Genomic DNA, 21,698 nt, shown 5'->3' on the forward strand with positions numbered 1-21,698 from the left:
GGTGCGGCAGCGGCGGAGTCGGCCCGGCCGCCGCCATGCCCGGCATTGACAAGCTGCCTATCGAGGAGACGCTGGAGGACAGCCCGCAGGTGAGGCAGCCCTCGGTTCTCGTTCCCGTGTGCCGTCGGGGGGTGTTGAGAGCCGTGGCGGCGGTGGGAGGGGAGCCCTGCGGTGGGTGCTTCCTGGCCCCCGGTGTCCGGGCCGCAGCGTCGGAAGCCGCTCGCCGGTGCTGTCCGCCTGGCTGTGCCCCGGGAGGTGCATCCTGGTGGGCTTGGCAGAGCAGCGCACTCGGTGCGGGTTCTGCAGGGGCACTGGGCTTCGGCGCTGGGGTAGTGGCTCGGCCTCAGTCCCTTACATCAGCGCTCTGCGTCTGCTGTCATGGTTTGTTGTGTAGAACTCAGGCTGGCAAAACCCGTCTTCACTTCTCAAGACGATCTTTCTTATTGTTGTCTTTTACTAAACACATTAAGGTTCAATATATATATCTATGAAAAGCAGTTATCGGATGAGGTTATGGTGGCGGGTGTTAGTGCTGTGAGTGGGTGGGAAATGCAGCGTGCTGAGACCCCTTTACCTGCTCTGGTGTCTTCTACTCCTGCTGTTTGACCCTTGTCGGTGAGTCCATATATTGCACTGGCATTTGTTTCATGCTGCTGGTAAGCAGGAAATACCTTATTCAGTTGTAGTGATTTCTCTTGCTGGTAGCAACAACAGCAAGTACTTTGTACCACTCTTCCTAGATGTAAAAAGAGTTCATAGTATGTTATCTTTTGTTACAACCTTTTGAATTAAAATCCTTATTTTGCTGCACTGTTTATGTCAATGAGCAAGATGTCCTGTATGTAATACCATATGTGTTGGTTTGATTCATCAACCATAGGAAGAGAAACTTTTATTTGCTTAAGAAGGGTTTTAACCACTAAAATGACAGCCACTTTAACAAACCTACATCAAATGGAAGGACAACCTCAAAAAGGCAAGAGAAGGCAGCCATGCAGAAAGTGTGTCATTGCTTCTAAAGGACTGTGTCCCACGTAACTCAGCTACTAGACATTAGGTTTAGCCTACAGTATGGTCTGTGGCCCAGAGGCTAAACCTGATGTGCTCTCATGAAGAGGAAAAAAAAATCTTGGAAAGTGTTATAATAATAGTAATGTAACAAAATTACCTCTTGAAAGTCTGTTCTCAGTACATGGAAGTCAGAATTATTCATGTTTGTAGGAAATGTCAAACGTAAGATAAACTTAGGGTTCCTAGAAAGTGGGGTGTAGGAGGCTTTTTTTCCAGGCACTTAAGAATTGAAATGCTGTTTGGGAAGCAAATGCAGAGAAGTTACATATTGGAACATCATTATAAATCTGAGAATCTTCCATTTGAGGTTATTTGTAATACAGACCAGCAAAGCCTAATGCAGCCCAATGAGTTTTATTTGCTTCAACTAGTAGATTTTCCAATATCTTCTATTTTAGGTATGATATTTCATATCTCTTTCAGCCAAGCTACTGTTTCAGGTGAAATCTGGCTAACTGCCTCTTGGAAGAACATAAGAAGAACTCTGTAGTCATCTACTGCATTAGCTCATTGCTGTTATTTTGAAATCAGTGCAATGAAAATGGCAACAAATGTTGCTCAAAGAAGGAAAAAAACTGGCTTTCTTTAGGAGCTACCATGACTTTCTGAGTGGTGTATTTGTGCTGTAATAGTGAAAAAGATCGTCAGACAGGGATGCTGGGGAGGGACTGTAGTGATAGGACAAGGGGTAATGGGTTGAAACTTAAACAGGGGAAGTTTAGATTGGATATAAGGAAGAAATTCTTTACTGTGAGGGTGCTGAGGCACTGGAATGGGTTGCCCAGGGAGGCTGTGAATGCTCCATCCCTGGCAGTGTTCAAGGCCAGGTTGGACAAACCCGTGGGTGGCATGGTTTAGTGTGAGGTGTCCCTGCCCATGGCAGGGGGGTTGGAACTGGATGATCTTAAGGTCCTTTCCAGCCCTAACTATTCTGTGATTCTATAGTACAGGCTGTATCTCATGTCACACTGCCATACAGATGATGACATAGAATGCTTAACAGTTCACTGACTTTGAACAAGGTGGTTTCTTCATGGAACTTATTACGGGTGGTTTCTTCTGTACCTGCTCACATACGTTGGTGGAAACCATCTTAACATGCAGAACAATGTGAAGTTTTACTAGAAACATAAGTAAAGAATTGTTCTATTTTTTATTTTTCTTATGCTAAGCAGTAGTCTGCCCTAACTCGTTTACAGTGTCAGGTTATTTGCTTTCCATCAGTATAACCCAGTGTCAGTTTGAAGTCTGGACATCAATAACTTGATACTTTTACAGTAAAACATAGAAATGCTGTTGTTCTACAGTGTTTGGTTTTAAAGAGTAAGCATAATCCAGAAACCTTACAGGATATTCTTTTAAAATGCCATCTTCCAAGTTTATTAATGTTGAGGTTGGAAGGTCATGAGTATATAATTCAGTGGTTATGGTACTATGTAATTTTTTGTGTTCTTTCATGTATGTCTCTTTTAATGGGAGAGTCTCAGCTATTAGGATGATACATGTTGCCTCACCTGGCAAACATGCGAGTTCTCCTCCACCTCTCTCCTCCTCTATCCACCTTTTTTCATTTGTTTTATAAGCTAAAACCACCATTAAAGTGATATATTGATGATCCTGTTAGAATTTTTTGTAGTTATTATTTTTAATTTAAGTATCTTGTGGGCATTGTATGGTATGGTGAGACAGCCAGGCATCTAATTCAAGTTAAATAGCAGAATTTAATGTCAAAAGAATGATCAAATAATATGTTTTGTAGAGGTTTAATGTGTATTCCTAGATTATCATTAAAAGCAGAAAATAAGTGGATGAAAAAGAGCTCCGTGCTTCAAGGGGAGATGGAATAGATACACTCTAAGTCATTCTAAGGCAAGTCTTTGACATAGAAAGAACTTCTAATGATAAAATGCCACCATTCATGCACAGTGTGATCCAGTGCTGTGAACTCAGAGAGGTTTCCCTGATATCCAGATTTCTATCAGGTTTTCATTCTTCTCCCAGGTCTCGTGAGTTTTTTCCCTTCCTCTTTGAGGGAACTGCAGAAATTTAGCCTAGGGATGACTAAGAAAGACAATTTACAATTCCAAGTGTTTAACAATCTTTTTTTTGGGAAAAAAAAACATTTATGTACCTTATAATTATTTCACTTTTCAGTCTGAACATTAATTTTAGCGTAAACCTAAAACCAAAGTACAGTCCTCATGCTAAAATATTACTAGAGTTAAAGGGCTTATTTTATGGGTCTTATAAGCAACACTCCTGTTTCTACATCCAAGCATCCCAAGCAGTATTTTCGATTAGGAAAAGCAAACATAGCCTCTGCAGAGTTACAGGTAACGTGCTTTGTTCTTTCTCCTTTGGGTTTTTGTCTGGGGGAAGGAAGCTATTCAGTATCCTTGTGGTGAGGATACTGAATAGCTTGGTGGATAACATTGCTTCCAAGGGTAAAAAGGATACAGGAAAACTGAATCAGCATCTCATTTAAGCCTAAGGGCCAAATTATGCCTGAGCAACCTGATTTCTTTCTCATCCAGAGTCAATCATTTCATCACAGGGAAGACTAGTGGATGTCACTCACCTTAAGCAAGGATTCTGACATGATGTCTGGTAACATTCTTCTCCCTAAACAGGGAGGTACTGATTGTGAGTTGGGTGGAAAAACTGGCTGGACAGTTGTGCTTAGAGTAGTGATGAGTGGTTTGAAGACTAATTGTTGCACAGTGATGAAGAGGTTGATTTTTGAGGTGGATACTGTTAAGCACCTTAATCAGTGTTGTGTGCAATGCAGTAGGATGCATAGTCATCGAGCTTGTGGGTGACACCAGGGAAGGAGCAGACAGATAGACAAGCTGGGGTATGGACAAAAGGACCCATCTTTTCACTCTGTTTCACCATGGAGTGGTGAGGTAGAGACAACTGTATCTTAAGAACAACAAGATGCAGATTGTCCTGTTTTGGTTTGGGTTTTAGTTCGTCAGCTTTTTGATCACAGAATTGACTGTTATTACACAGGTGAATTATAGGTCCACGCAGCCAGCAACTGTCTTTGTGCAGGATGGATGGTAATCAGGAAGCCACAGCATTTGTTTTGATCTCTCAGCAGAAGAAATTTGTATACCTGGCATGCTATCTAATAGCAGTCATCTTTACCCTTTTCCTTAGGGATGTACCATAATGGCTCCAGTAGTTGCCCACAGTTACAACTTCTTTTGCACTTACACATCTCCCTTGGTCGTTTCCCTTCTGAAAATGCACTTGCATGGACCTGGAGAGAGGCTGACAGTAGGAGTGAGGCTGAGCCTTGGTATCTTTGAGGTTCTGTGGCATACAACGCCTGTTGTCCCTGTCAGCAGTGCTGGAGGGTTTATAAACCTTTTAGTAACGAAACCTGAAACAAAGCTATTGACTTTAAAATCCTCTTACATTTAAATGTTGCTTTTGTAACTTGACATGTGTTTTATCTGTTTCATTTTCACAGACCAGGTCTTTGCTGGGAGTATTTGAAGAAGATGCTGCTGCAATTTCCAATTATGTCAATCAGTTATTTCAAGCCATGCACAGGATATACGATGCACAGGTAGTGTTAATGAAATTCCTGAATACATCGTAAAGCTTTTGAACCCCATTTCATGTCTTTTGCTTTTTAAAATATTATTAGAAACATTTTTTTTATTCCATATTCTTTAAATGTGGAACTGAAATGAAATAAGAAGGAAATAAATTATCTATTGGCTAGGGAGTGGTAAAGAGAAGTTCTTGTGATTTTCAACAGAATTTGTTATGACCACTAACAAGTTTTTTCTGGTCTTCTAGCAGTTCTGTTGTATTTCCCCAGTGTTTCCCATCACGATCTTAGTGTGTATAGTACATACCAAGTGGGAGATTATTTCTTACCCACAGTATGTTAATGTTTTACTCGTCATCTATAAGTAACTGCACTTTCATGGCAAAGGCAGAACTATGTTTTGTGGTTCTCAGAGCAACTGAGTTTATGGCTGTATTTTTGATTTGTGTAGGCTGGAACCAATTGACTTTTTGACTGATTTGGTATTCTTGCTTTTCATATTTTTATGCTGTTGTCATTTTTACTTTAACGAGTACTGTGTTTATTGTAGGTTTGCTGCCATGTAGTTTTATTTTACTGTGTTTCTGTTTCATTTCTAATTTCTGTGCTTTCTTCTTCAGCTGCATCATGAAAGATGCAGTTGTTCCATACCATGAATCTGCTAGTTATGTCCTGCTTGTGTGCAAGTACAGAGGAGTTAGTAATCAGGTAGTTCTGAGGTTCATTTTCCTTTACAGATAAAAAATTCCTCATACTTAGTAACTAGTGCAGCTAATTTAAAATAACTAAATGCAAACGTGCACTGCATAACATGAAGAATACAGAAATCAGTGCACATAGTCCAGGGTGTGAATTTGGTGTTTGTAATGACTGATTACCTGCAATTCTCAATATTGTTAGAGAAATGGAAGGGCAGGATGCTTTAGGCTTTTATGAACATCTGTATTCAGATTTCAACTTCCATGTGTGTAATAGTTTCTTCTTCAAATATGATTTTTAAAAATATTAATTTAAATTAACAAGTAACAAGCTTGGGGTTTTGTTCTTTTTAAATCAGAATGAATTAAGTGCAGCAACTCATCTGACATCAAAGCTTCTGAAGGAATATGAGAAACAGGTACTGTGTCAATTATTGTTGTCTTCATGTGGTCAGGACTATGTATTTTGTAGTTTTTTATCTCCCAGAACACAGTGTGGAATGTATTTAGGCTTCATCCAGATAAAATGAACCTCTGTAATTGGTGGCTCGAATCTTTGCCAAATCTACTGTCTTCATATTAGTTCTTCCAAATAAAATAAAATGAAGTTCCTGTTACTGTGATGAGTATTAGTAAGTTCTGAAAGATGTTACTTTTGGATCAGTGTTTTGGGGGTTGCTTAGGATGGTGGTGGTGTTTGATTTTTGTTTTATGAACCTGTTTACTGTTAAAGGCTTTAATTTTACTAGTCACACAGAGAAGAGATTGCATAGCAGTCTCCATTTAACAACTATAATTTATTCTTATTGTGAGAGTAATTCCATCCCTGAAAGTGCAGGTAGTGGAATCCATCACATACTCCACAAGTACCTATGAAGGTACTCCAGTTGCAGCTGTGCCGCAGGCACCCCTTTGCTGAGCTCCTCCTTTAAGGAAGTTGGTGTTCCCTATCCTCATTCTCTACCTAATGAGGTGAACTGGAAAAAATACTTGTTATAAATGATTTTTGATGGATGAGACTTTCTAGAGGGGTGAGATTAGCTTAAAAATACCGCGTTTCAGCTGGATTATTTCTTTTTCAGTAGTGATCATTTTGGTCATGCTTTTGTCTCCGTCAGAGCATTAGAGAAGTAAACTCTTTTGGATGGTTTAAAAGTTGCACATAATTTAAGAGCTCGAAGTTTAAGTTGAACACTGAGTGTTGCTTAATTTTTGATAAATGTAAAAATTATAATGTGAAAAGCTGCATAAAATCTTCGTAGATGTCAAGGCTGCAAGTTTCCTGACTTTTTTTTTCTTTATAAATTCTATTAGTTAATTTATAAAATGGTTTGGTTCATGGATTTTAAAAATGGATTTATTATTTTTTAATGAGACACGATTAGTACAGCTTTGTGAATGGCAGAAAACGCTGCAAACAAGTCTCCTTTTCCTTTCTTCTAGCGTTTTCCACTAGGGGGAGATGATGAAGTGATGACTTCCACTCTGCAGCAATTTGCAAAAGTGATAGATGAGGCAAGTGCTTGTATTTGTTTCACTTATTTACTAATGTTTTCTACTAATTACTAAGACTTTAGCTTGCTTAATTATCCCAGCCTTTTTCGAGATAGGCAATACAGAAATGACTTTAATTTATCAGTAAGATACACTTCATTGTATATTGCAGCATCTACTGAAGATAAAGAATCAATTCAGCAAAATGAGGATACGTTATTGAGAAAGAATGTAGTTTCACTTCCATTACAGGATAGAAGTTACAAACAGTTTTTATGAGGGTATTTATATTGCCTGATTTTTAGATGCCCGACTGACAAAGGAGCCTCCTGCTGTCAGTATCAGAGACAGAAACTGACTCTTATGAAAGGCAGTTTGGCACCAGTAAGATCTGAATCAGGATTTCTTGATGTGATTTCTCTCCTTACATTTTTAACACTACTTAAACATTCTGGGAGGAGGAACAAGTTTGTTCTACATCTGTAAGCTGTGAAAGATAGGCTGTAATGTAGCTGAAGGGAAACCAGAAAAATAACCTGACAAGTCATCAGAATGTATAAGGCCATCTTCTAATGTGATCCAGTAACTTGTAGTAAAGTTGCAAAAGTAGGGACAAATACTAAACTCTAAAATGAGTCTCCTATGAAAAGCTAGTGATGATATCAGGAATCTAGAGAAGAATAGCTGCAAAAACATGAATGTGTAAAGTTGTGCTTTAGTTGTACATATGATTTTTGAATGAAATTGATGTCAGCTTACCTTGATTTGATTTGTCTCAGCACTGTTTTCCTAAAAGTTCCTTCTTTCTCTTGTCTTTTATAGCTCAGCTCTTGCCATGCAGTACTGTCAACTCAACTGGCAGATGCAATGATGTTTCCTATAACTCAGTTTAAAGAAAGGGATCTTAAAGGTAGAACACTCAAACAAATACTGTTTTTACAAGCAGTGACAAAACCATAGCATTTGATTTCCACAGCTCTTGTTTCACTAAATAGGATACACCACTCATTTTTCAGCTCTCAAAGTATGCATCTCCCAATTTAAAAAAAAAGAAGTTATTTCCATTCATGAGAGTGTTCCAGTTGAAGGACTTGGCACTATTAAGGTCTCAACAAGAATACTACATTATAGAAGCACCTTTTATTTATGCAGTTACTGTAAACATTAGGAAAGAATTATTTTCTGATAACTTGCATGCTGAGGAAATAGTTATGTATATTATAATACCATGATACAAATACAATGGTTGGACTAAACTTAAAAGACAGTATGGTGTGTTTCTTGGTAAGCCTGCCAGCCACATAAATGATATACTGTCAGTAAGCAGGAGCAGACATAGTGCCTGTGCTAGTAACTTGGTATATTACAAGGTGTGAACTACAGCTGATCAGTAGTGAAACATTGCATGAGAAACCTCAATATAGAAATGTTACATCAATAACAACTTATTGTGATATATTGTTTTTTAGAGATATTGACTCTAAAAGAAGTTTTCCAAATTGCAAGCAATGGTAAGTGTAAAATATCTAATATTACAGATATTACTTAGAAAACTAGGGAAGATATTTTCAAAGCTTAAAGTGACTAATTAAGGTGTAATTCTTTTCAGCGATACTTAGGCACGGAGCTTTCATTGGTTTACTCTGTAAATCCCTGCTTTCTGTACCAAAGTGTTAAGGCAAATTGATAATATTAGTCTTTTTTTACAATACTTTGTATGTATACATAATTATTAAATAATTTATAATTATGCTACTAAAGTTGCTAAAAATATTAAGGTGCTAGTTCACTTCTTAGGACTGGATTCATAAGCATATTTTACCTTGCTACAATTAGTTTGATAATTCTCTCCCCTGTTGTCAGAAGCTAGAATTTTACCCAGCTCTACTCTATCATCATAGAAAAGATTACCTGTAAATAAAGATTGAAGGTTCTGCTTCTCTCAACGTAAATTGCTTCATTGCTTTAGAAGCAAAAAGGATGCAGGATTTCATAATGGAAAATTGTCTCTACTTATAGGGAGTTTCTGTCTTTGAAGAGTATTAGAAATTTATAGCTGTGTTATAGATCTGTATGTGTTGGCCATATTTGCATCTGGTTGGATTTTTTTTTCAGCCCAAATATTTGTGGCAATGAAGTGATTATAAACAAGAACAGTTCTTAAAGGTTTTAATATGACTGCACTTTGCGTTCAGCTGGCTCTGCAACACACAGTGGTGTAAAAGGTTTTCTTTTCTGTTTCATAAGTCATAAATTTACCAAAATGATAATAAATTCTCTTGTTTGCTTAGATCATGATGCTGCCATTACCAGATATGGTCGATTGTCAAAAAGAAGGGAAAATGAAAAGGTTTGTAAAACAAAATAATCCTAAGAATTTTTTAGAGAAGAAATAATTTTAATCTAATATGTATATTTTTATGATGGAAGGCAGTGTATGGCAGAGTCCATCTGAAGTTTGATGGTTTGTTTTAGCAGTCTAGACAGTTTGCTTCGAACAAAGAAGCAGGTTTCTCTAGTACATGCCTGTCTCGTAACACTGACAATGCTCTATGATTAAGATTGTGGGATTAAATTTCTTTCTATAAAGAAACAGCCACACTTGCTGGGGGGAAAAGAAAGCTGTGTTTGTTTTTTGTGTATCTCATGTATGAATTAGAGAAAGGGAATATGCAATGATGATAGAGCATAGGGCAACTGTGTTGTTTTTCCTCATGCTGGCTAGAAAGCTGTCCAGAAAGCATATGATGAATATCAAGTCTCAAACATTCCTTTTTTCTCCCCTCCCCCTGTCTGTTTCTCTTTAGATCAAGGCTGAAGTTATGGAAGATGTATATACTTCAAGGAAAAAACAGCATCAGACTATGATGCATTATTTCTGTGCATTAAATACTCTTCAGTACAAAAAGAAAATTGCTATGCTAGAACCCCTGCTAGGATACATGCAGGCTCAGGTAATTTCATATTCTGAAAGCTGTAGGTCTGAAAGAAGATGTAAAAGTATTTCATGGCGATTGATGTACTGAAATCCACTGCAAGACCTCTTTCACAACCCAAGGAAGCAAATGGAGAACAAGACATGCTCCATCCTCATCCCTGCAGCTGTCATAGCTGCTGCTGTGAATGCTGTCACTAGACAGCACTACTCATTTCCCAGTCAGTATATAAATCTCATTATGATATGCCCTCATTCCCATCAGAGAATCTTTCAAGAAAGTCTGGGTGACAAATATAAAGGTCTGATTCTACCCTGGAACCCAGACTGCTCAGTTTAAAGCACTGCCTAAATTTTCATTGATGGGTACTTCTTTCCACTCCATCACTAATGGGGATAGCTGGTTAACTTTCATGCAGCAAGTAGGGAAGTGTACCTTCTTAGTAATGTGGAGACAAACTCTTTCCTGTGGCAGCTATGCTGAGATGAGATAGTTCTCACAGTCACATCACTGCTGTTTTCAGACAAGGAAAGGAAAAAGTGGAATGCTAGAAATCATTCTGCTTTTTGTTTAATACGAGTTCATGATTGGTTTATTTGAGGAAGTGCAATAGAAAATACAACTATGAAAAAGCTCCATGAAGAGACTTAGTCTGTATTTTCAGAAGAAGAAGTCCATCTTCCCAGCATCTGGTGCTGCTACAGTGTCCTGGGTAGAAATTAACCTCCACCTGCTGTGTGAAAGCTTTCCAGCTTAAGAACTCTTGCTTCTCAAAACATTGCAGATTGTATTTAAGACCTGAGCTCTGAATGGTTTCTGTAACAGAACTGATAGTGCAACCTGTTGTTCAGGTGCAAGCTTTTTCTAAATCTAAGAATGGGGAGTGTGGGGCCATGCTTCTGGCTTCCTGTTCTGAGATTTCACATGGCTAAACTCCATTCAGTTGTGACGGTTTTTTATGAGTACACTTTTTAAAATGCAGATTGTCAGCTCCCCTTGGTAGGGTCCACAGTTAGAGGATAGCCCTGGACAAGTCCTCACAGGTTTCCCCTCTCCTGTGCCTCCAGTAACCCCATCCCTAACACAACAGTTAGCAGAATGGTGGCCTTCACAAAGTATGGAGACACCTTGGGATCACTGAAAGATCAAACCTTGTTTCTTTGCCAGGGCAGTTTCTGTGTATTTCTATATTTCCTGCAGGTGACTGCACATCCTCTTGACACAATGAAATCCCACTGCAATGTCAGCATCAGCTTTCGCATGGAGACAAAACCATGGTTTCACCTGTTAATAATTGATGTAGTTTTAATAATATAGCTTTATTAAAGTCTCCCTTTTTTTTTTTTTAAGATAAGCTTTTTTAAAATGGGTTCAGAAAATCTTACTGAGCAACTGGAGGAATTTCTGACCAACATTGGCACAAGTGTACAGAAGTAAGTTGCTTTGTTGAATTTTGAACTGTTACCAACACAATGATTTTTTCCCATTTCTACTTCTCTTAATAGATTATCTTTGTTACTAACACATTACCTCCTTTAGTGTTCGCAGGGAAATGGATTGTGAAGTAGAAAACATGCAACAAACTATAGAGGATTTGGAAGTAGCCAGTGATCCACTGTATCTGCCTGATCCGGATACTACGAAATTTCCTGTTCATAGAAACCTGACACGGAAAGCTGGCTATCTCAATGCAAGAAAGTAAGGGGAACTTGTTACCTAAACATTGCACAGTATTTCCTTTTGGGAAAGGAAAGCTAAGAGGGTATGCGATGTTTATTTGAAATTGGCTATGTTGATGTTACATACTTAGTTGAGTAAGTCACATGAATTATGCTGTTTCTTTCAACTCCTTCACTTAATTGGTATTAAGTTCATTGTTGCATTGACATAGTGGCATTTGGGTGCACCAGTTACGCTGATTTTAGTCTACTTTTGCCTGAATTTTCACACCAAAAAGTTCAAGTGTAATTTCACTGGGTTGTAATTGGAGGACAACAGGACTGCAACTATCAGGATTGTTGTACAAGTATCTGTTAAAGCTTTGGGATTCAAATTACTAATGAAATATGTCAGGCTTGAGATACACAAGACAAAACAGGCTCTGCAAACTGAAACATATGTCAAATGGTCTCCTTTGCCCACTGGAGGGAGCTGCTACTCTGTTTATTGAAGCCTAGCAGCTGATTTTTATAGTTACTAAAAATAAGTTGTAACACAGATTATTTTTCTGGAGTTTATATAATAAGATATAAGGATTATATTTTTTTAAATGTGATTATCTGTACAACAACAGTTAGAATAACATACCTGTTACAACATACTGAATGGGGCATGGGTTCTGTGGGAGAACACAATTGCAGCAATTAATATTGAAGAGAATATCTGCACAGAAAGGGAGGCTAAGCTGCAAGTATTCTTCCTGGGTTTTGGTTTCAGGTTGTTCCTCTTTTTCTTATTTTGGGGAAAAAGGAAAAACCCAAACCAAAACCCAACATGGTCTAATTAAAATATTGGGAGTCTTGTTGACTGGTACAAAATACTGAGACAATGGAGGTATCTTAAGTGACCAAGCTAATTCTTAATGTAAAGTTCTTGAAAACTTAGTCTTAGCAATGTAAATATGGAGTTCAGAGGTCTTATCAATTATATTGATAATGCGTATAATTTGAACTGTGTATTGTATAAAGCAGTACCATAAAAGCTGATCATCAGAACTGAAATACTTAGACCTTTTTATTCTAAATGGTTTCACATAATTTAAGAAAGCTATTATTTATGTCTTCTTTGCCCAGCAGTAGATTTAGCATGAAGAACCACAGATGGAAAGAGACTAATTTAACCTAAAACATGAAACTGGGAAAAAAGTTTCCTAAAGTGCTGGAATGGTTTATTGTGCTGAAATGATTTTCAGCTCAGCTGAACTCCAGATCTACTAAGAACCTCTTTTTATCTTTTAGTAAGACAGGGCTGGTATCTTCCAGCTGGGAGAGACAGTTTTACTTCACTCAAGGTGGAAATCTGATGAGTCAGGCAAGAGGTGATGTAGCTGGGGGACTTGTCATGGATATAGACAATTGCTCTGTAATGGCTGTGGACTGTGAGGACAGACGGTACTGTTTCCAGATAACATCATTTGATGGCAAAAAGTGAGTATCCTTATATTGCTGTTACCTGTAAGTAATACTGGACTCACTAATTCAGTAGAGAAGGATGATCTACTTTTGACCAGATTATAGCTTGATAGATTTTGGGGGGATATTTAGAGCCAAAATCTGGGATGTCTTTTTAACTTCCTAGTGTTTGTTGTACTTTTCCTATGCGCTTTTTGTCATAAGCTTTATAATGTAGGTGAGTGGTATTTCAGAATAAAATTACTATAATGAGTTTACAGTCATGTATTACTGCGTTTTGTGAGTGCCTAAGTATTACATGGGCACAATTAGAGTTTTGTTCCTTTTCTGTTTTCAAGAGAAATGAAAATGTGGATTTCTCCCACTCACCAGTTAAATGCTGACTGCACTCAGCATGCAGAATCCTCAGCGTTTCTTAATTTGTTGTGCACTGTAGAAACATGAAGTTTCCTGTCTGAATGTATTTGAAGTGATGGAATTATCTTTTCCATTCTCCTCTTTCAGGTCTTCAATCTTACAGGCAGAGAGTAAAAAAGACTATGAAGAGGTAAGCTTATAGGAGATTTGCATGGAGTCCAGTGATTTTCTGTTGCTCAGAAGGAATACATTTGTAATAATAGTTGGAATGCTCATTTTATGTTCTCTGGGTGGTAAGCAGTGAACTTTTGAACTGACAGAGTATTACTGCATTTAAATCCTAGAGAAAAAAATGCAGTTATGATTGCCAGAAGTCCTATTCAGTAATATGGAAGAAAGGGAAAAAGAGAAAAAAGAACCCACAAGACACACAGCCCACAGCTAAATAGCTAGGAGTAGGGGAATCTTGACAAAATGCTGCTTTTCTTTCTCCCTCTTCATGCTTTCCTAACCTTTCTTCCTACCTGCTTGTCAGGAATGGAAAATAAAGGAAGTTGTAGTTTACAAAGAAAGCAGAAGTGCTGAAATGAGCCAACTTGGGTATTTGATCAAGTTTGCTTTAAAACACTATGTAAAATTAATTTTTTTGTTCTCCCCCCTCCCTTCTCTTTTTCAGTGGATATGCACCATAAACAACATATCGAAACAGATATATCTAAGTGAAAACCCTGAGGTAACTTGACTAAAATTTATAGTATCAGTAATATGTTAAGATGTAGATATGCACAAACATAGAGATCAGCTGGATCCAGTTGGGTAGCAGAGAATTAAGCTTGAGTACTTCAGACATGTCTGATTATGAGCTCTTCAGATTATGAAATCATATAGTCCTTTGTTTCCTTCATTTAAATAGCTATCTAGAAAGTGATAAGAATATCTGACTGTTGTATTTGGTATAGCTTTTTAACATCTTCGGAATCCTGCATTTGTATCTTGTATGTGACGCTTTGTTCCAAAGCATTATGACAAATACTCAGAGGGATACCCTTAATTCCTACCAGAGGAAACTGACAGTCTTACAAATACGAATCTTAGGAGCATAGCAGTTTTGTAGGGTAAACTTATTTTCACTTTGTGAATGAGTTATTTACCTTCTTAAAGAGTTGGAAATTGATTTTTTTTGTTTCATGTAGAGAGTTTGGGTAAGGAAATGAATGTCATTTAGATGGCTTACATTTATATTTAGCAAATTCATATTGGTACAGACTTACATAACAATTCTTACTTGCTAAATTAGGGGAATTGGCCCCTTCAACTGTAAATGGTCCCTTACTTGTTGAAATGATATTATAACATAGTCCTCACTTAGTACTTGTTCATGTCTCAGTTTTTCAGAAACATTTAAGGGTTCCCAGATTTTAAGGGCAGCCTTTTGGATCTTCATGGTTTTAGGCAGTAGCTGAGGACTGCACTTCTCAAATGAGATTCTTCTTTTTTTCTCTGGCTACATTGGCATATTTTACCAGACTTCTCACTGGGACTTTTCTCTGTTGCTGGCTTTTCTTAACCCTTGCAGTACAGCAAAACAACTGCATTCATTAAAATGTAGAAAGTGACTGGCAGAGAATGTTTTGCAAGTTAGAAGAAAATATTACAAGTATGTTAGTGAGAGTTTAGGAAAAGAAAGATTCTCAGTTCTCACAAAGGGTTGTTTATAAAGATTCTCAGTTCTCACAAAGGGTTGTTTATAAAGATTCTCAGTTCTCACAAAGGGTTGTTTATAAAGATTCTCAGTTCTCACAAAGGGTTGTTTATAACTTCTGCCAGTTGCATAGAAATAAAACTAAGATCTTAAACCTTATTTTGAGGAAAATGTTTTCAGTTATTTTTTCCCATCCCTCTCTTGCAGGAAATTGCAGCACGTGTGAATCAGTCAGCTCTGGAGGCTGTTACTCCATCCCCCTCTTTCCAGCAGAGGCATGAGAGCATGCGGCCAACTGTGTAAGTTAATGACCTACAGGTATTGGAAGAGCACATCTGTAAAGAGAATTCTGGATAAAGTTCCAGGAAAAACAAGCAAACAGCAAAACTTTGTATGTTCAGAACTTCATCTTTGATAGGCTAGAGGAAAATTTCTGGAACTCACCTTTCTAATGTCATGTAGCATCCACTGGTGCAAGTCATCCAGATTTCCAGCTGACTAGACAGTTCTGTTGGTTGTATTGTATATCTGGTTTGCTGTATGAACTCATAATGAGGCTTTCCTTAATGTACCCAACTCCTGGAAACAGACCTCAGATGTTTTAACATCAATATATAGTCACATATGAAATATAATACAATCTGATGCAATATAATAGCAAGTAGTAACTTTAACTTAAATCTGTCTAGGAACATAGGTTCTATTTTTTTTACTATAGCCTGACCATCAGTTTTTAGGTTTTGTGTTGTTTTACATCCAAGCTTTGGAGTACTGTATTGATCTTCCATATGTTTTAATTTATTATCAACCACCCTGAAACTCTAAGATATCTTCATTTTTATCTTTGTTTTAGACAATCTCGTCCTCCTGCGGCTCGTACGAGCAGTACAGGGTCACTGGGATCTGAATCAGCAGGTTTATCGGCACTTTCCTTGGATTCACTTGTTGCACCTGACACTCCTATACAGTTTGACATAATCTCTCCAGTTAGTGAAGATTTTCCTGGTCAAACAAAATCTTCAGGGCAATCAGGCAGGTAGGAAATGTAAGGAGAAAGAAACAAACTCCTGAAGTTAATGTTACTAATATAATAACAACCCAAAAAGAAACCCATGTTGATGCTGCAGCTCCAGAACACTCATGTCACAGAAATTTGCAGTGGTTAGTGAAGTATAGCAATCTTTTAAATAGTTAAATTAAGTTGTAAACCAAATGGCTTAATTACATGCACTAGATTCAGGGTGCAGTCTTCGATTTAACGGAGCTTTTCTTGCTTTAACAGCTAATGCTTTTATTTATTGATTTATTTTAATCTTTTGGTTTCACAAAGTATTTTCCTTTCCTATTGCTTGCTCACCCAGCAGCTTGGGTTATTTCCTCTTGGAAACTCAAGAGAAATTTGGTAGCCCTGTCTCCAGGTGATGATGGCTTACGATGACACTCCTCTTAACCTGAAAGGTGAGTGAAAATGATCTAGGCTTCTAGAGTAATCTCATATACAGACAAATTAAAATTGCCAAAGAGCTCTTCCCAAACTATACAAACATTTTCTCCTACTTGTTTTTTGTAAGCTTCCCACTCAAAAATAGTCAGAAAGACCTGCAGATCTGCACTGCATTTCTGGAACTACATGGACAGAGTTTGGATATTAAGGAAGTATTTGCAGACCCAGCTGCTCTTAACAACAGAAAAAGCCAAAAAGATGAAAACTAACGTAACTCTAGTCACAGTAATGACTTCTATCCCCTTGCCCTCTAGAAAAGTATGAGTTTTCAGTTGTACCTTACAGATATGTAAGAGTTAAAATTATACATATTTAACATAGTCAAGTTCTTTTTTTGTTTTGGTTGGTTGGTATGGCAGGATAACAGGTTTGCTAGCTAGATTCTTAAGAATGGACTGATTTAAAATAGACCTGTATTCCAGGAAGTGGAGAGGTTAATACTTCAGCTAAATCCATGTCATCAGTTATAATTCTATTCTAGCAAATACTTTTTTCATATAGAGTTGTGTTCAGTGTTTCCAGTTAACCATCACTGTCAATAAAGAACTGCAGTGCTTGTGCAGATAGGCACCATGCTACTTTAGAAGTAGTCATGATTAAAAAAGACCCCTTTCCTTAGTTTCTGATACTGATGACATATTTTTTATTTTTGCCTTTTGAGAAATCCTGTGAAACTTTACATTTACCATTTCAGTCTAATCTAAAATTACAGAAGTCTGAGCAATAAAAGACACCAATAGAAAGAATTTCCCATTACTGAATTGCCACAGGTCAGCGTTTAATGGGGTTTTTCTTGATGGAGTCTGTGTTACATAAACATTGTGGCGATGCCCTCCTGACTTCAGAGTTCAGTCTAGAACAATTCTACTACATTAAACTAGACATTGATTAGTTAGAAGAGTTCATTGATAAAACTGGCAAGTTTTTTCTCTCTGCAGTTTGCTTTAGAAGACTGTTGAGAGGTGACACCTTCATTGCTCCCCTATAAAACCTAACTTGAAGTTAGAAACACTGACAATAGTTTTTCAGACACCAGTTAGCCAGAGAGATAGGATTTTGTCCTTTTTAGAAGGTTTTAGTATTTCTCAATTTCCATACTCTTTTCAGCATTGCTTTACTGCTTTTGAAACATGTAGACTTGGAAGCCTAGAGTATTTTCACTTTTTGTTGTAACTGATAGCAGTTCTGTCTTTGAGAGCCAGAAATAGCCACATTTCTCTTGAGCTCTAGGAGTAAAAACCCAGTGGTGTTTTCAGAAAGCTGCATTTGAAACAAAATCAGTGACTTCAGTAAGTAATTCAACAACTTGAGACAGTGATGAGAAGGGTGGTGCTCCTATGGAGGACTGAAAGGACTAGCTTTTGATTGTACTTCCTGGAGCTGTTCTGTGTTTTTGAAGATAAAGGTTTTGACTTCTTCTTAATTCAGGTATTAAAAAAGTACTATGTGAGCAAAACTCTCCATGGCAGCAATAGGACATTAATACCAAGGTTTGTGCCCTTGAATACAGCAGTTTATGTCTAACTCCTGATTAAAATGCTTGATCTTATGATTTATCATATATCATTCCTCTGGATTACGAGTCTGTGAAGTCACTACAAGTTGATGCAGCATGAGACTACTACATTAATCATGAGTGGTGCTTGTAATCTGACTCCTGGTTTAATGTTTTCATTTTAATAGACGCACAAATCCTTTTGGTGAATTGGGAGGCTCAAAATCTGAAACAGAAGGTAAACAAAACCTTTGATTTCATGCAAAGTAGAAGTAGATTTTTAAAATGGTTTTTCTCTTTTCATCTGTAGCTGCTCTTTTCTACTTTAATGCCAGTTTTAGAATGCTTGTTTACATCAGCAGTGTGCTGGACAAGTTGTGTTAAATCAGGTTACTGTCTGAAAGTCTTCTAAAAATAACTCATTGCACCTTTTGTGTTCATTAAACCAAATGAGAAGACGTGTGATGTGCTATTTGGTAACGGTACCTGCAATTCATAGGTACGAGCAATCTCTCTCCAAGGCATGAGAAGTTTAGAGTTTAGTGAAGTCCATCTTTGGGTTTGGAAGGAAAACTCAAAACGGAGTTAACATTTTAATACTTTTCTTTGTCTTAGATTCAATTCTTCATCAGTTATTTATTGTGAGATTTCTTGGCTCTATGGAGGTGAAATCTGATGAAAGTCCAGATGTTGTTTATGAAACAATGCGTCAAATATTGGCAGCTCGTGCTATCCATAACGTTTTCCGGATGACAGAATCACATTTATTAGTCACATGTGGCTGCTTAAAGTAAGTTTCCTGCCAGACTTCTACTGATATTTATGTACCGAATGATCTTCTTTCGCTTTGGTAAAACTTACTTTCTGGTTTGTTTTTCAAAACTGATTTGTAGGTTAATCGATCCACAGACACAAGTTACAAGACTACGAGTAAGTAACTTCATGTTTTAAGATAAATAACCAGCAATGTCATTCTTCTCCTTTAAACATAATGTTATTGGATGGTAGCAAAACTCATTGACAGCATTTAAAAACAGATAACCACTAGCAAATCAGGTTTAACAGGAGTGATTTTAGTAGGTCAGATAGGCTTTTGAAACATTGTATATTAACATGTTTGATTACAAACATTTATATTATTAATTAAAGAAGTAACATTGAAGTTGGACTCAAATTAGTTCTGAAGCCTAAAATGGTTTGCTTGGTGTTGGGTCTTTCTTGGTTTTATTTTAGGTTTTTGGTTTTTAATGTGTAACTGCATTGAGAGTGTTGTACAGTGTTGGGGTTTTTTGCCTCGTTCTTTGTAAAAAAAGGAAAGAAGTAAGTGGATGATTTCTCAGGTTATCAGATAAAGCTGGCTTAATTCTTCAGTAATGGCAGTCACCCTTTTGCTCTTTTTCTTCATGCACAGTTTATGATGTGTTTATTTCTTTTTTTAAAAAACATTTTTTGGGGGGGGCATTCTGAATGACTTTTATTTCCATAAAAGAAAACCCAGATGGTGTGAAAATGTCTTGATATTTCAAATAGTGCTTTTTTCTTTCTTTGCCTTTGTGTCATTATGTTCAAAACTGTCCCAAAGCCAGGAGCTTGTAGAGGTGAGATAAGTCAGCTGAGTGCATGTCCAGATGTCTAAGTGTGTACCTTTAAGGAAAACCTCATCCGACAGCTTATCGCATCTCTAGTGGGGGCTTTCAGCATTAAAAAAGTTACTCTTTACTAAGTCTTCAGAAGATACATTTGAAATGTCCAAGTCTGCCCTCTTTTAGGAATAAGAATGCAAAATAGTTTATTGTAGGGCAATAATGAAGACATGTTATGTTCTTACATGCGCTGAGTTTTTAGGAGTTTGCCTGTCTTTTGGATAACATAATCCTTGCATTCTCATCGGTGTTCCATAATTACGTGTTTGGTCAGGTTGTAACTTTTTCTGGTCTGGTTATGCCTTCATGATAGTGAAGTAATTAACATCCAGCATACTGAAAGCTCATACAGAAAATACTTTGAACCAGTTTTAATATGTCTGTATTTGATCCTTTTGGCAGTTTCCTTTGCCCAATGTAGTCTTGTATGCTACGCACCAGGAGAATAAGCGCCTTTTTGGATTTGTGCTCAGAACCTCAGGAGGGAGAGTTGAGAGCTGCCAAACTTCCATCTGCTATATCTTTGAATCAAATAATGAAGGGGAAAAGGTATTGGTGATGTTTATACTTGGATCAATGTGGATTCCAAAGTATTGGATCCATTCAAGCTGAGAGATTTCTGTGTGGGGAGTATCTTGTTTATGTACTGACAAACAGTTAGGTTGGTGATAGTCTTACCTGTAAGTACTCTAAATATGCTGGTATAGCTACTTTGTGAATGTGGCATAATTTTAAAGGCATTTTCATTAGAGTCTTTTTGATTATTTCTGATCTGTTTTGTCTTTAGATTTGTGACTCTGTTGGACTGGCAAAACAGATTGCTTTTCATGCAGAACTGGTAAGAATCTTATCTATAACATGTAATAGAGTATATTCTGCAAGATGCTTATAGCTGCAGTAATCCTGCTGTGGTGTACTTTAAAGGATTTGCTTTCTAGAATTTAAACCCAAGATGGAAGGACTGACCAATGTCCACTGTGGAACAATATTCAAGCCAGGATTCAGCTTGTTACCTTTAACAAGCATACTAGCCTTTTAAAACAGTGAGCAAAACAGTGGTGCAACAGTTTTGAGCAAACTGGTAAAGTATCAAACATCTCAGGCTGGTATTTGTTGCTCCATTTACATTTTTTCCCTTTAGGACCGAAAAGCATCAGAAAAGCAGAAAGAAATTGATAGAGTCAAAGAGAAACAACAGAAAGAACTGAATAAACAAAAACAAATTGAAAAGGTACAGGTATCGTTATTTCTTAATACTGTTTTATAAATTCTACTTCCCTTGTTTTGCAGTTTTGTGTTCCAAGCTCCAATCTCATATTCTTTAGTACAAGTTCAGAGAACATTGTGGAATTCATTATTAGGAGTATTTCCTGTGCAGATTTTGTATAATTTTGTATAGTGGCTTTTAAAAAGCTCTTCTGAGGAGATAAACCACAAAATGTCTTCATAGGAATACTTAAGAACAGTGCTGGAAGGAGCATCTATCACAGGCCCAAAATAATGTCATTTGCTGGTGAGGGATCACTTATATAGAGAGGAAGGGGCTACAAAAACCACAGAATCATTTAGGTTGGAAGAGACCTTTAAGATCATTGAGTCCAATCATTAACCCAGCACTGCCAAACCCACCACTAAACCATGTCTCCAAGTGCCACATCTACACATACTTTAATTACCTCCAGTGATGGTGACTCCACCACTTCCCTGGAAGCCTGTTTCAATGCTTGACAACCTTTTTGGGGAAGAAATTTCTCATAATACCCAGTCTAGACCTCCCCTGGTGCAATGTGAGGCCATTTCTTCTTATACTATTGCTTATTACTTGGGAGAAGAGCCCAGCCACCTCCTCATTCTATCTTCCTTTCAGGTAGTTGTAGAGTGACAAAATCTCCTGAGCCTCCTTTTCTCCAGGCTAAGCAGCTGCACTTCCCTCAGCTGCTCTTTATAAGACTTGTGCCAGCTTCATTGCTTTTCTCCAGACATGCTCCAGCACCTCAGGGTAGTTGAAGATACTTGTTCCAACCTGCTGTGGTTTGTGAGTTAAAGGTATACCTGTAGTAATGTCTTAGCTATTCTCGTAATGCCAACTGCTGACATGTTAA

General features: G+C 37.5%; 1 protein-coding gene across 1 annotated transcript in view; it reads left to right on the top strand.

Annotated features, from left to right (window-relative positions):
* Positions 1 to 21,698, top strand: part of APPL1 (adaptor protein, phosphotyrosine interacting with PH domain and leucine zipper 1) — a 26,980-nt gene continuing 5,282 nt past the window's right edge. The window contains exons 1-21 of the mRNA XM_005145823.3: positions 1 to 89; positions 4,550 to 4,648; positions 5,694 to 5,753; positions 6,778 to 6,849; positions 7,651 to 7,738; positions 8,298 to 8,339; positions 9,120 to 9,178; positions 9,636 to 9,782; positions 11,115 to 11,197; positions 11,304 to 11,462; positions 12,722 to 12,910; positions 13,400 to 13,442; positions 13,929 to 13,985; positions 15,162 to 15,253; positions 15,808 to 15,990; positions 18,142 to 18,191; positions 18,569 to 18,743; positions 18,847 to 18,883; positions 19,999 to 20,145; positions 20,384 to 20,434; positions 20,738 to 20,827. Of these exons, the coding sequence (XP_005145880.1) occupies positions 36 to 89; positions 4,550 to 4,648; positions 5,694 to 5,753; positions 6,778 to 6,849; positions 7,651 to 7,738; positions 8,298 to 8,339; positions 9,120 to 9,178; positions 9,636 to 9,782; positions 11,115 to 11,197; positions 11,304 to 11,462; positions 12,722 to 12,910; positions 13,400 to 13,442; positions 13,929 to 13,985; positions 15,162 to 15,253; positions 15,808 to 15,990; positions 18,142 to 18,191; positions 18,569 to 18,743; positions 18,847 to 18,883; positions 19,999 to 20,145; positions 20,384 to 20,434; positions 20,738 to 20,827 (1,977 nt within the window). The 5' untranslated portion in view covers positions 1 to 35. The remainder of the gene's footprint in view (positions 90 to 4,549; positions 4,649 to 5,693; positions 5,754 to 6,777; positions 6,850 to 7,650; positions 7,739 to 8,297; positions 8,340 to 9,119; positions 9,179 to 9,635; positions 9,783 to 11,114; positions 11,198 to 11,303; positions 11,463 to 12,721; positions 12,911 to 13,399; positions 13,443 to 13,928; positions 13,986 to 15,161; positions 15,254 to 15,807; positions 15,991 to 18,141; positions 18,192 to 18,568; positions 18,744 to 18,846; positions 18,884 to 19,998; positions 20,146 to 20,383; positions 20,435 to 20,737; positions 20,828 to 21,698) is intronic.

This window comes from Melopsittacus undulatus, chromosome 9 (genome assembly GCF_012275295.1).
Source record: "Melopsittacus undulatus isolate bMelUnd1 chromosome 9, bMelUnd1.mat.Z, whole genome shotgun sequence".
NCBI lineage: Eukaryota > Metazoa > Chordata > Aves > Psittaciformes > Psittaculidae > Melopsittacus > Melopsittacus undulatus.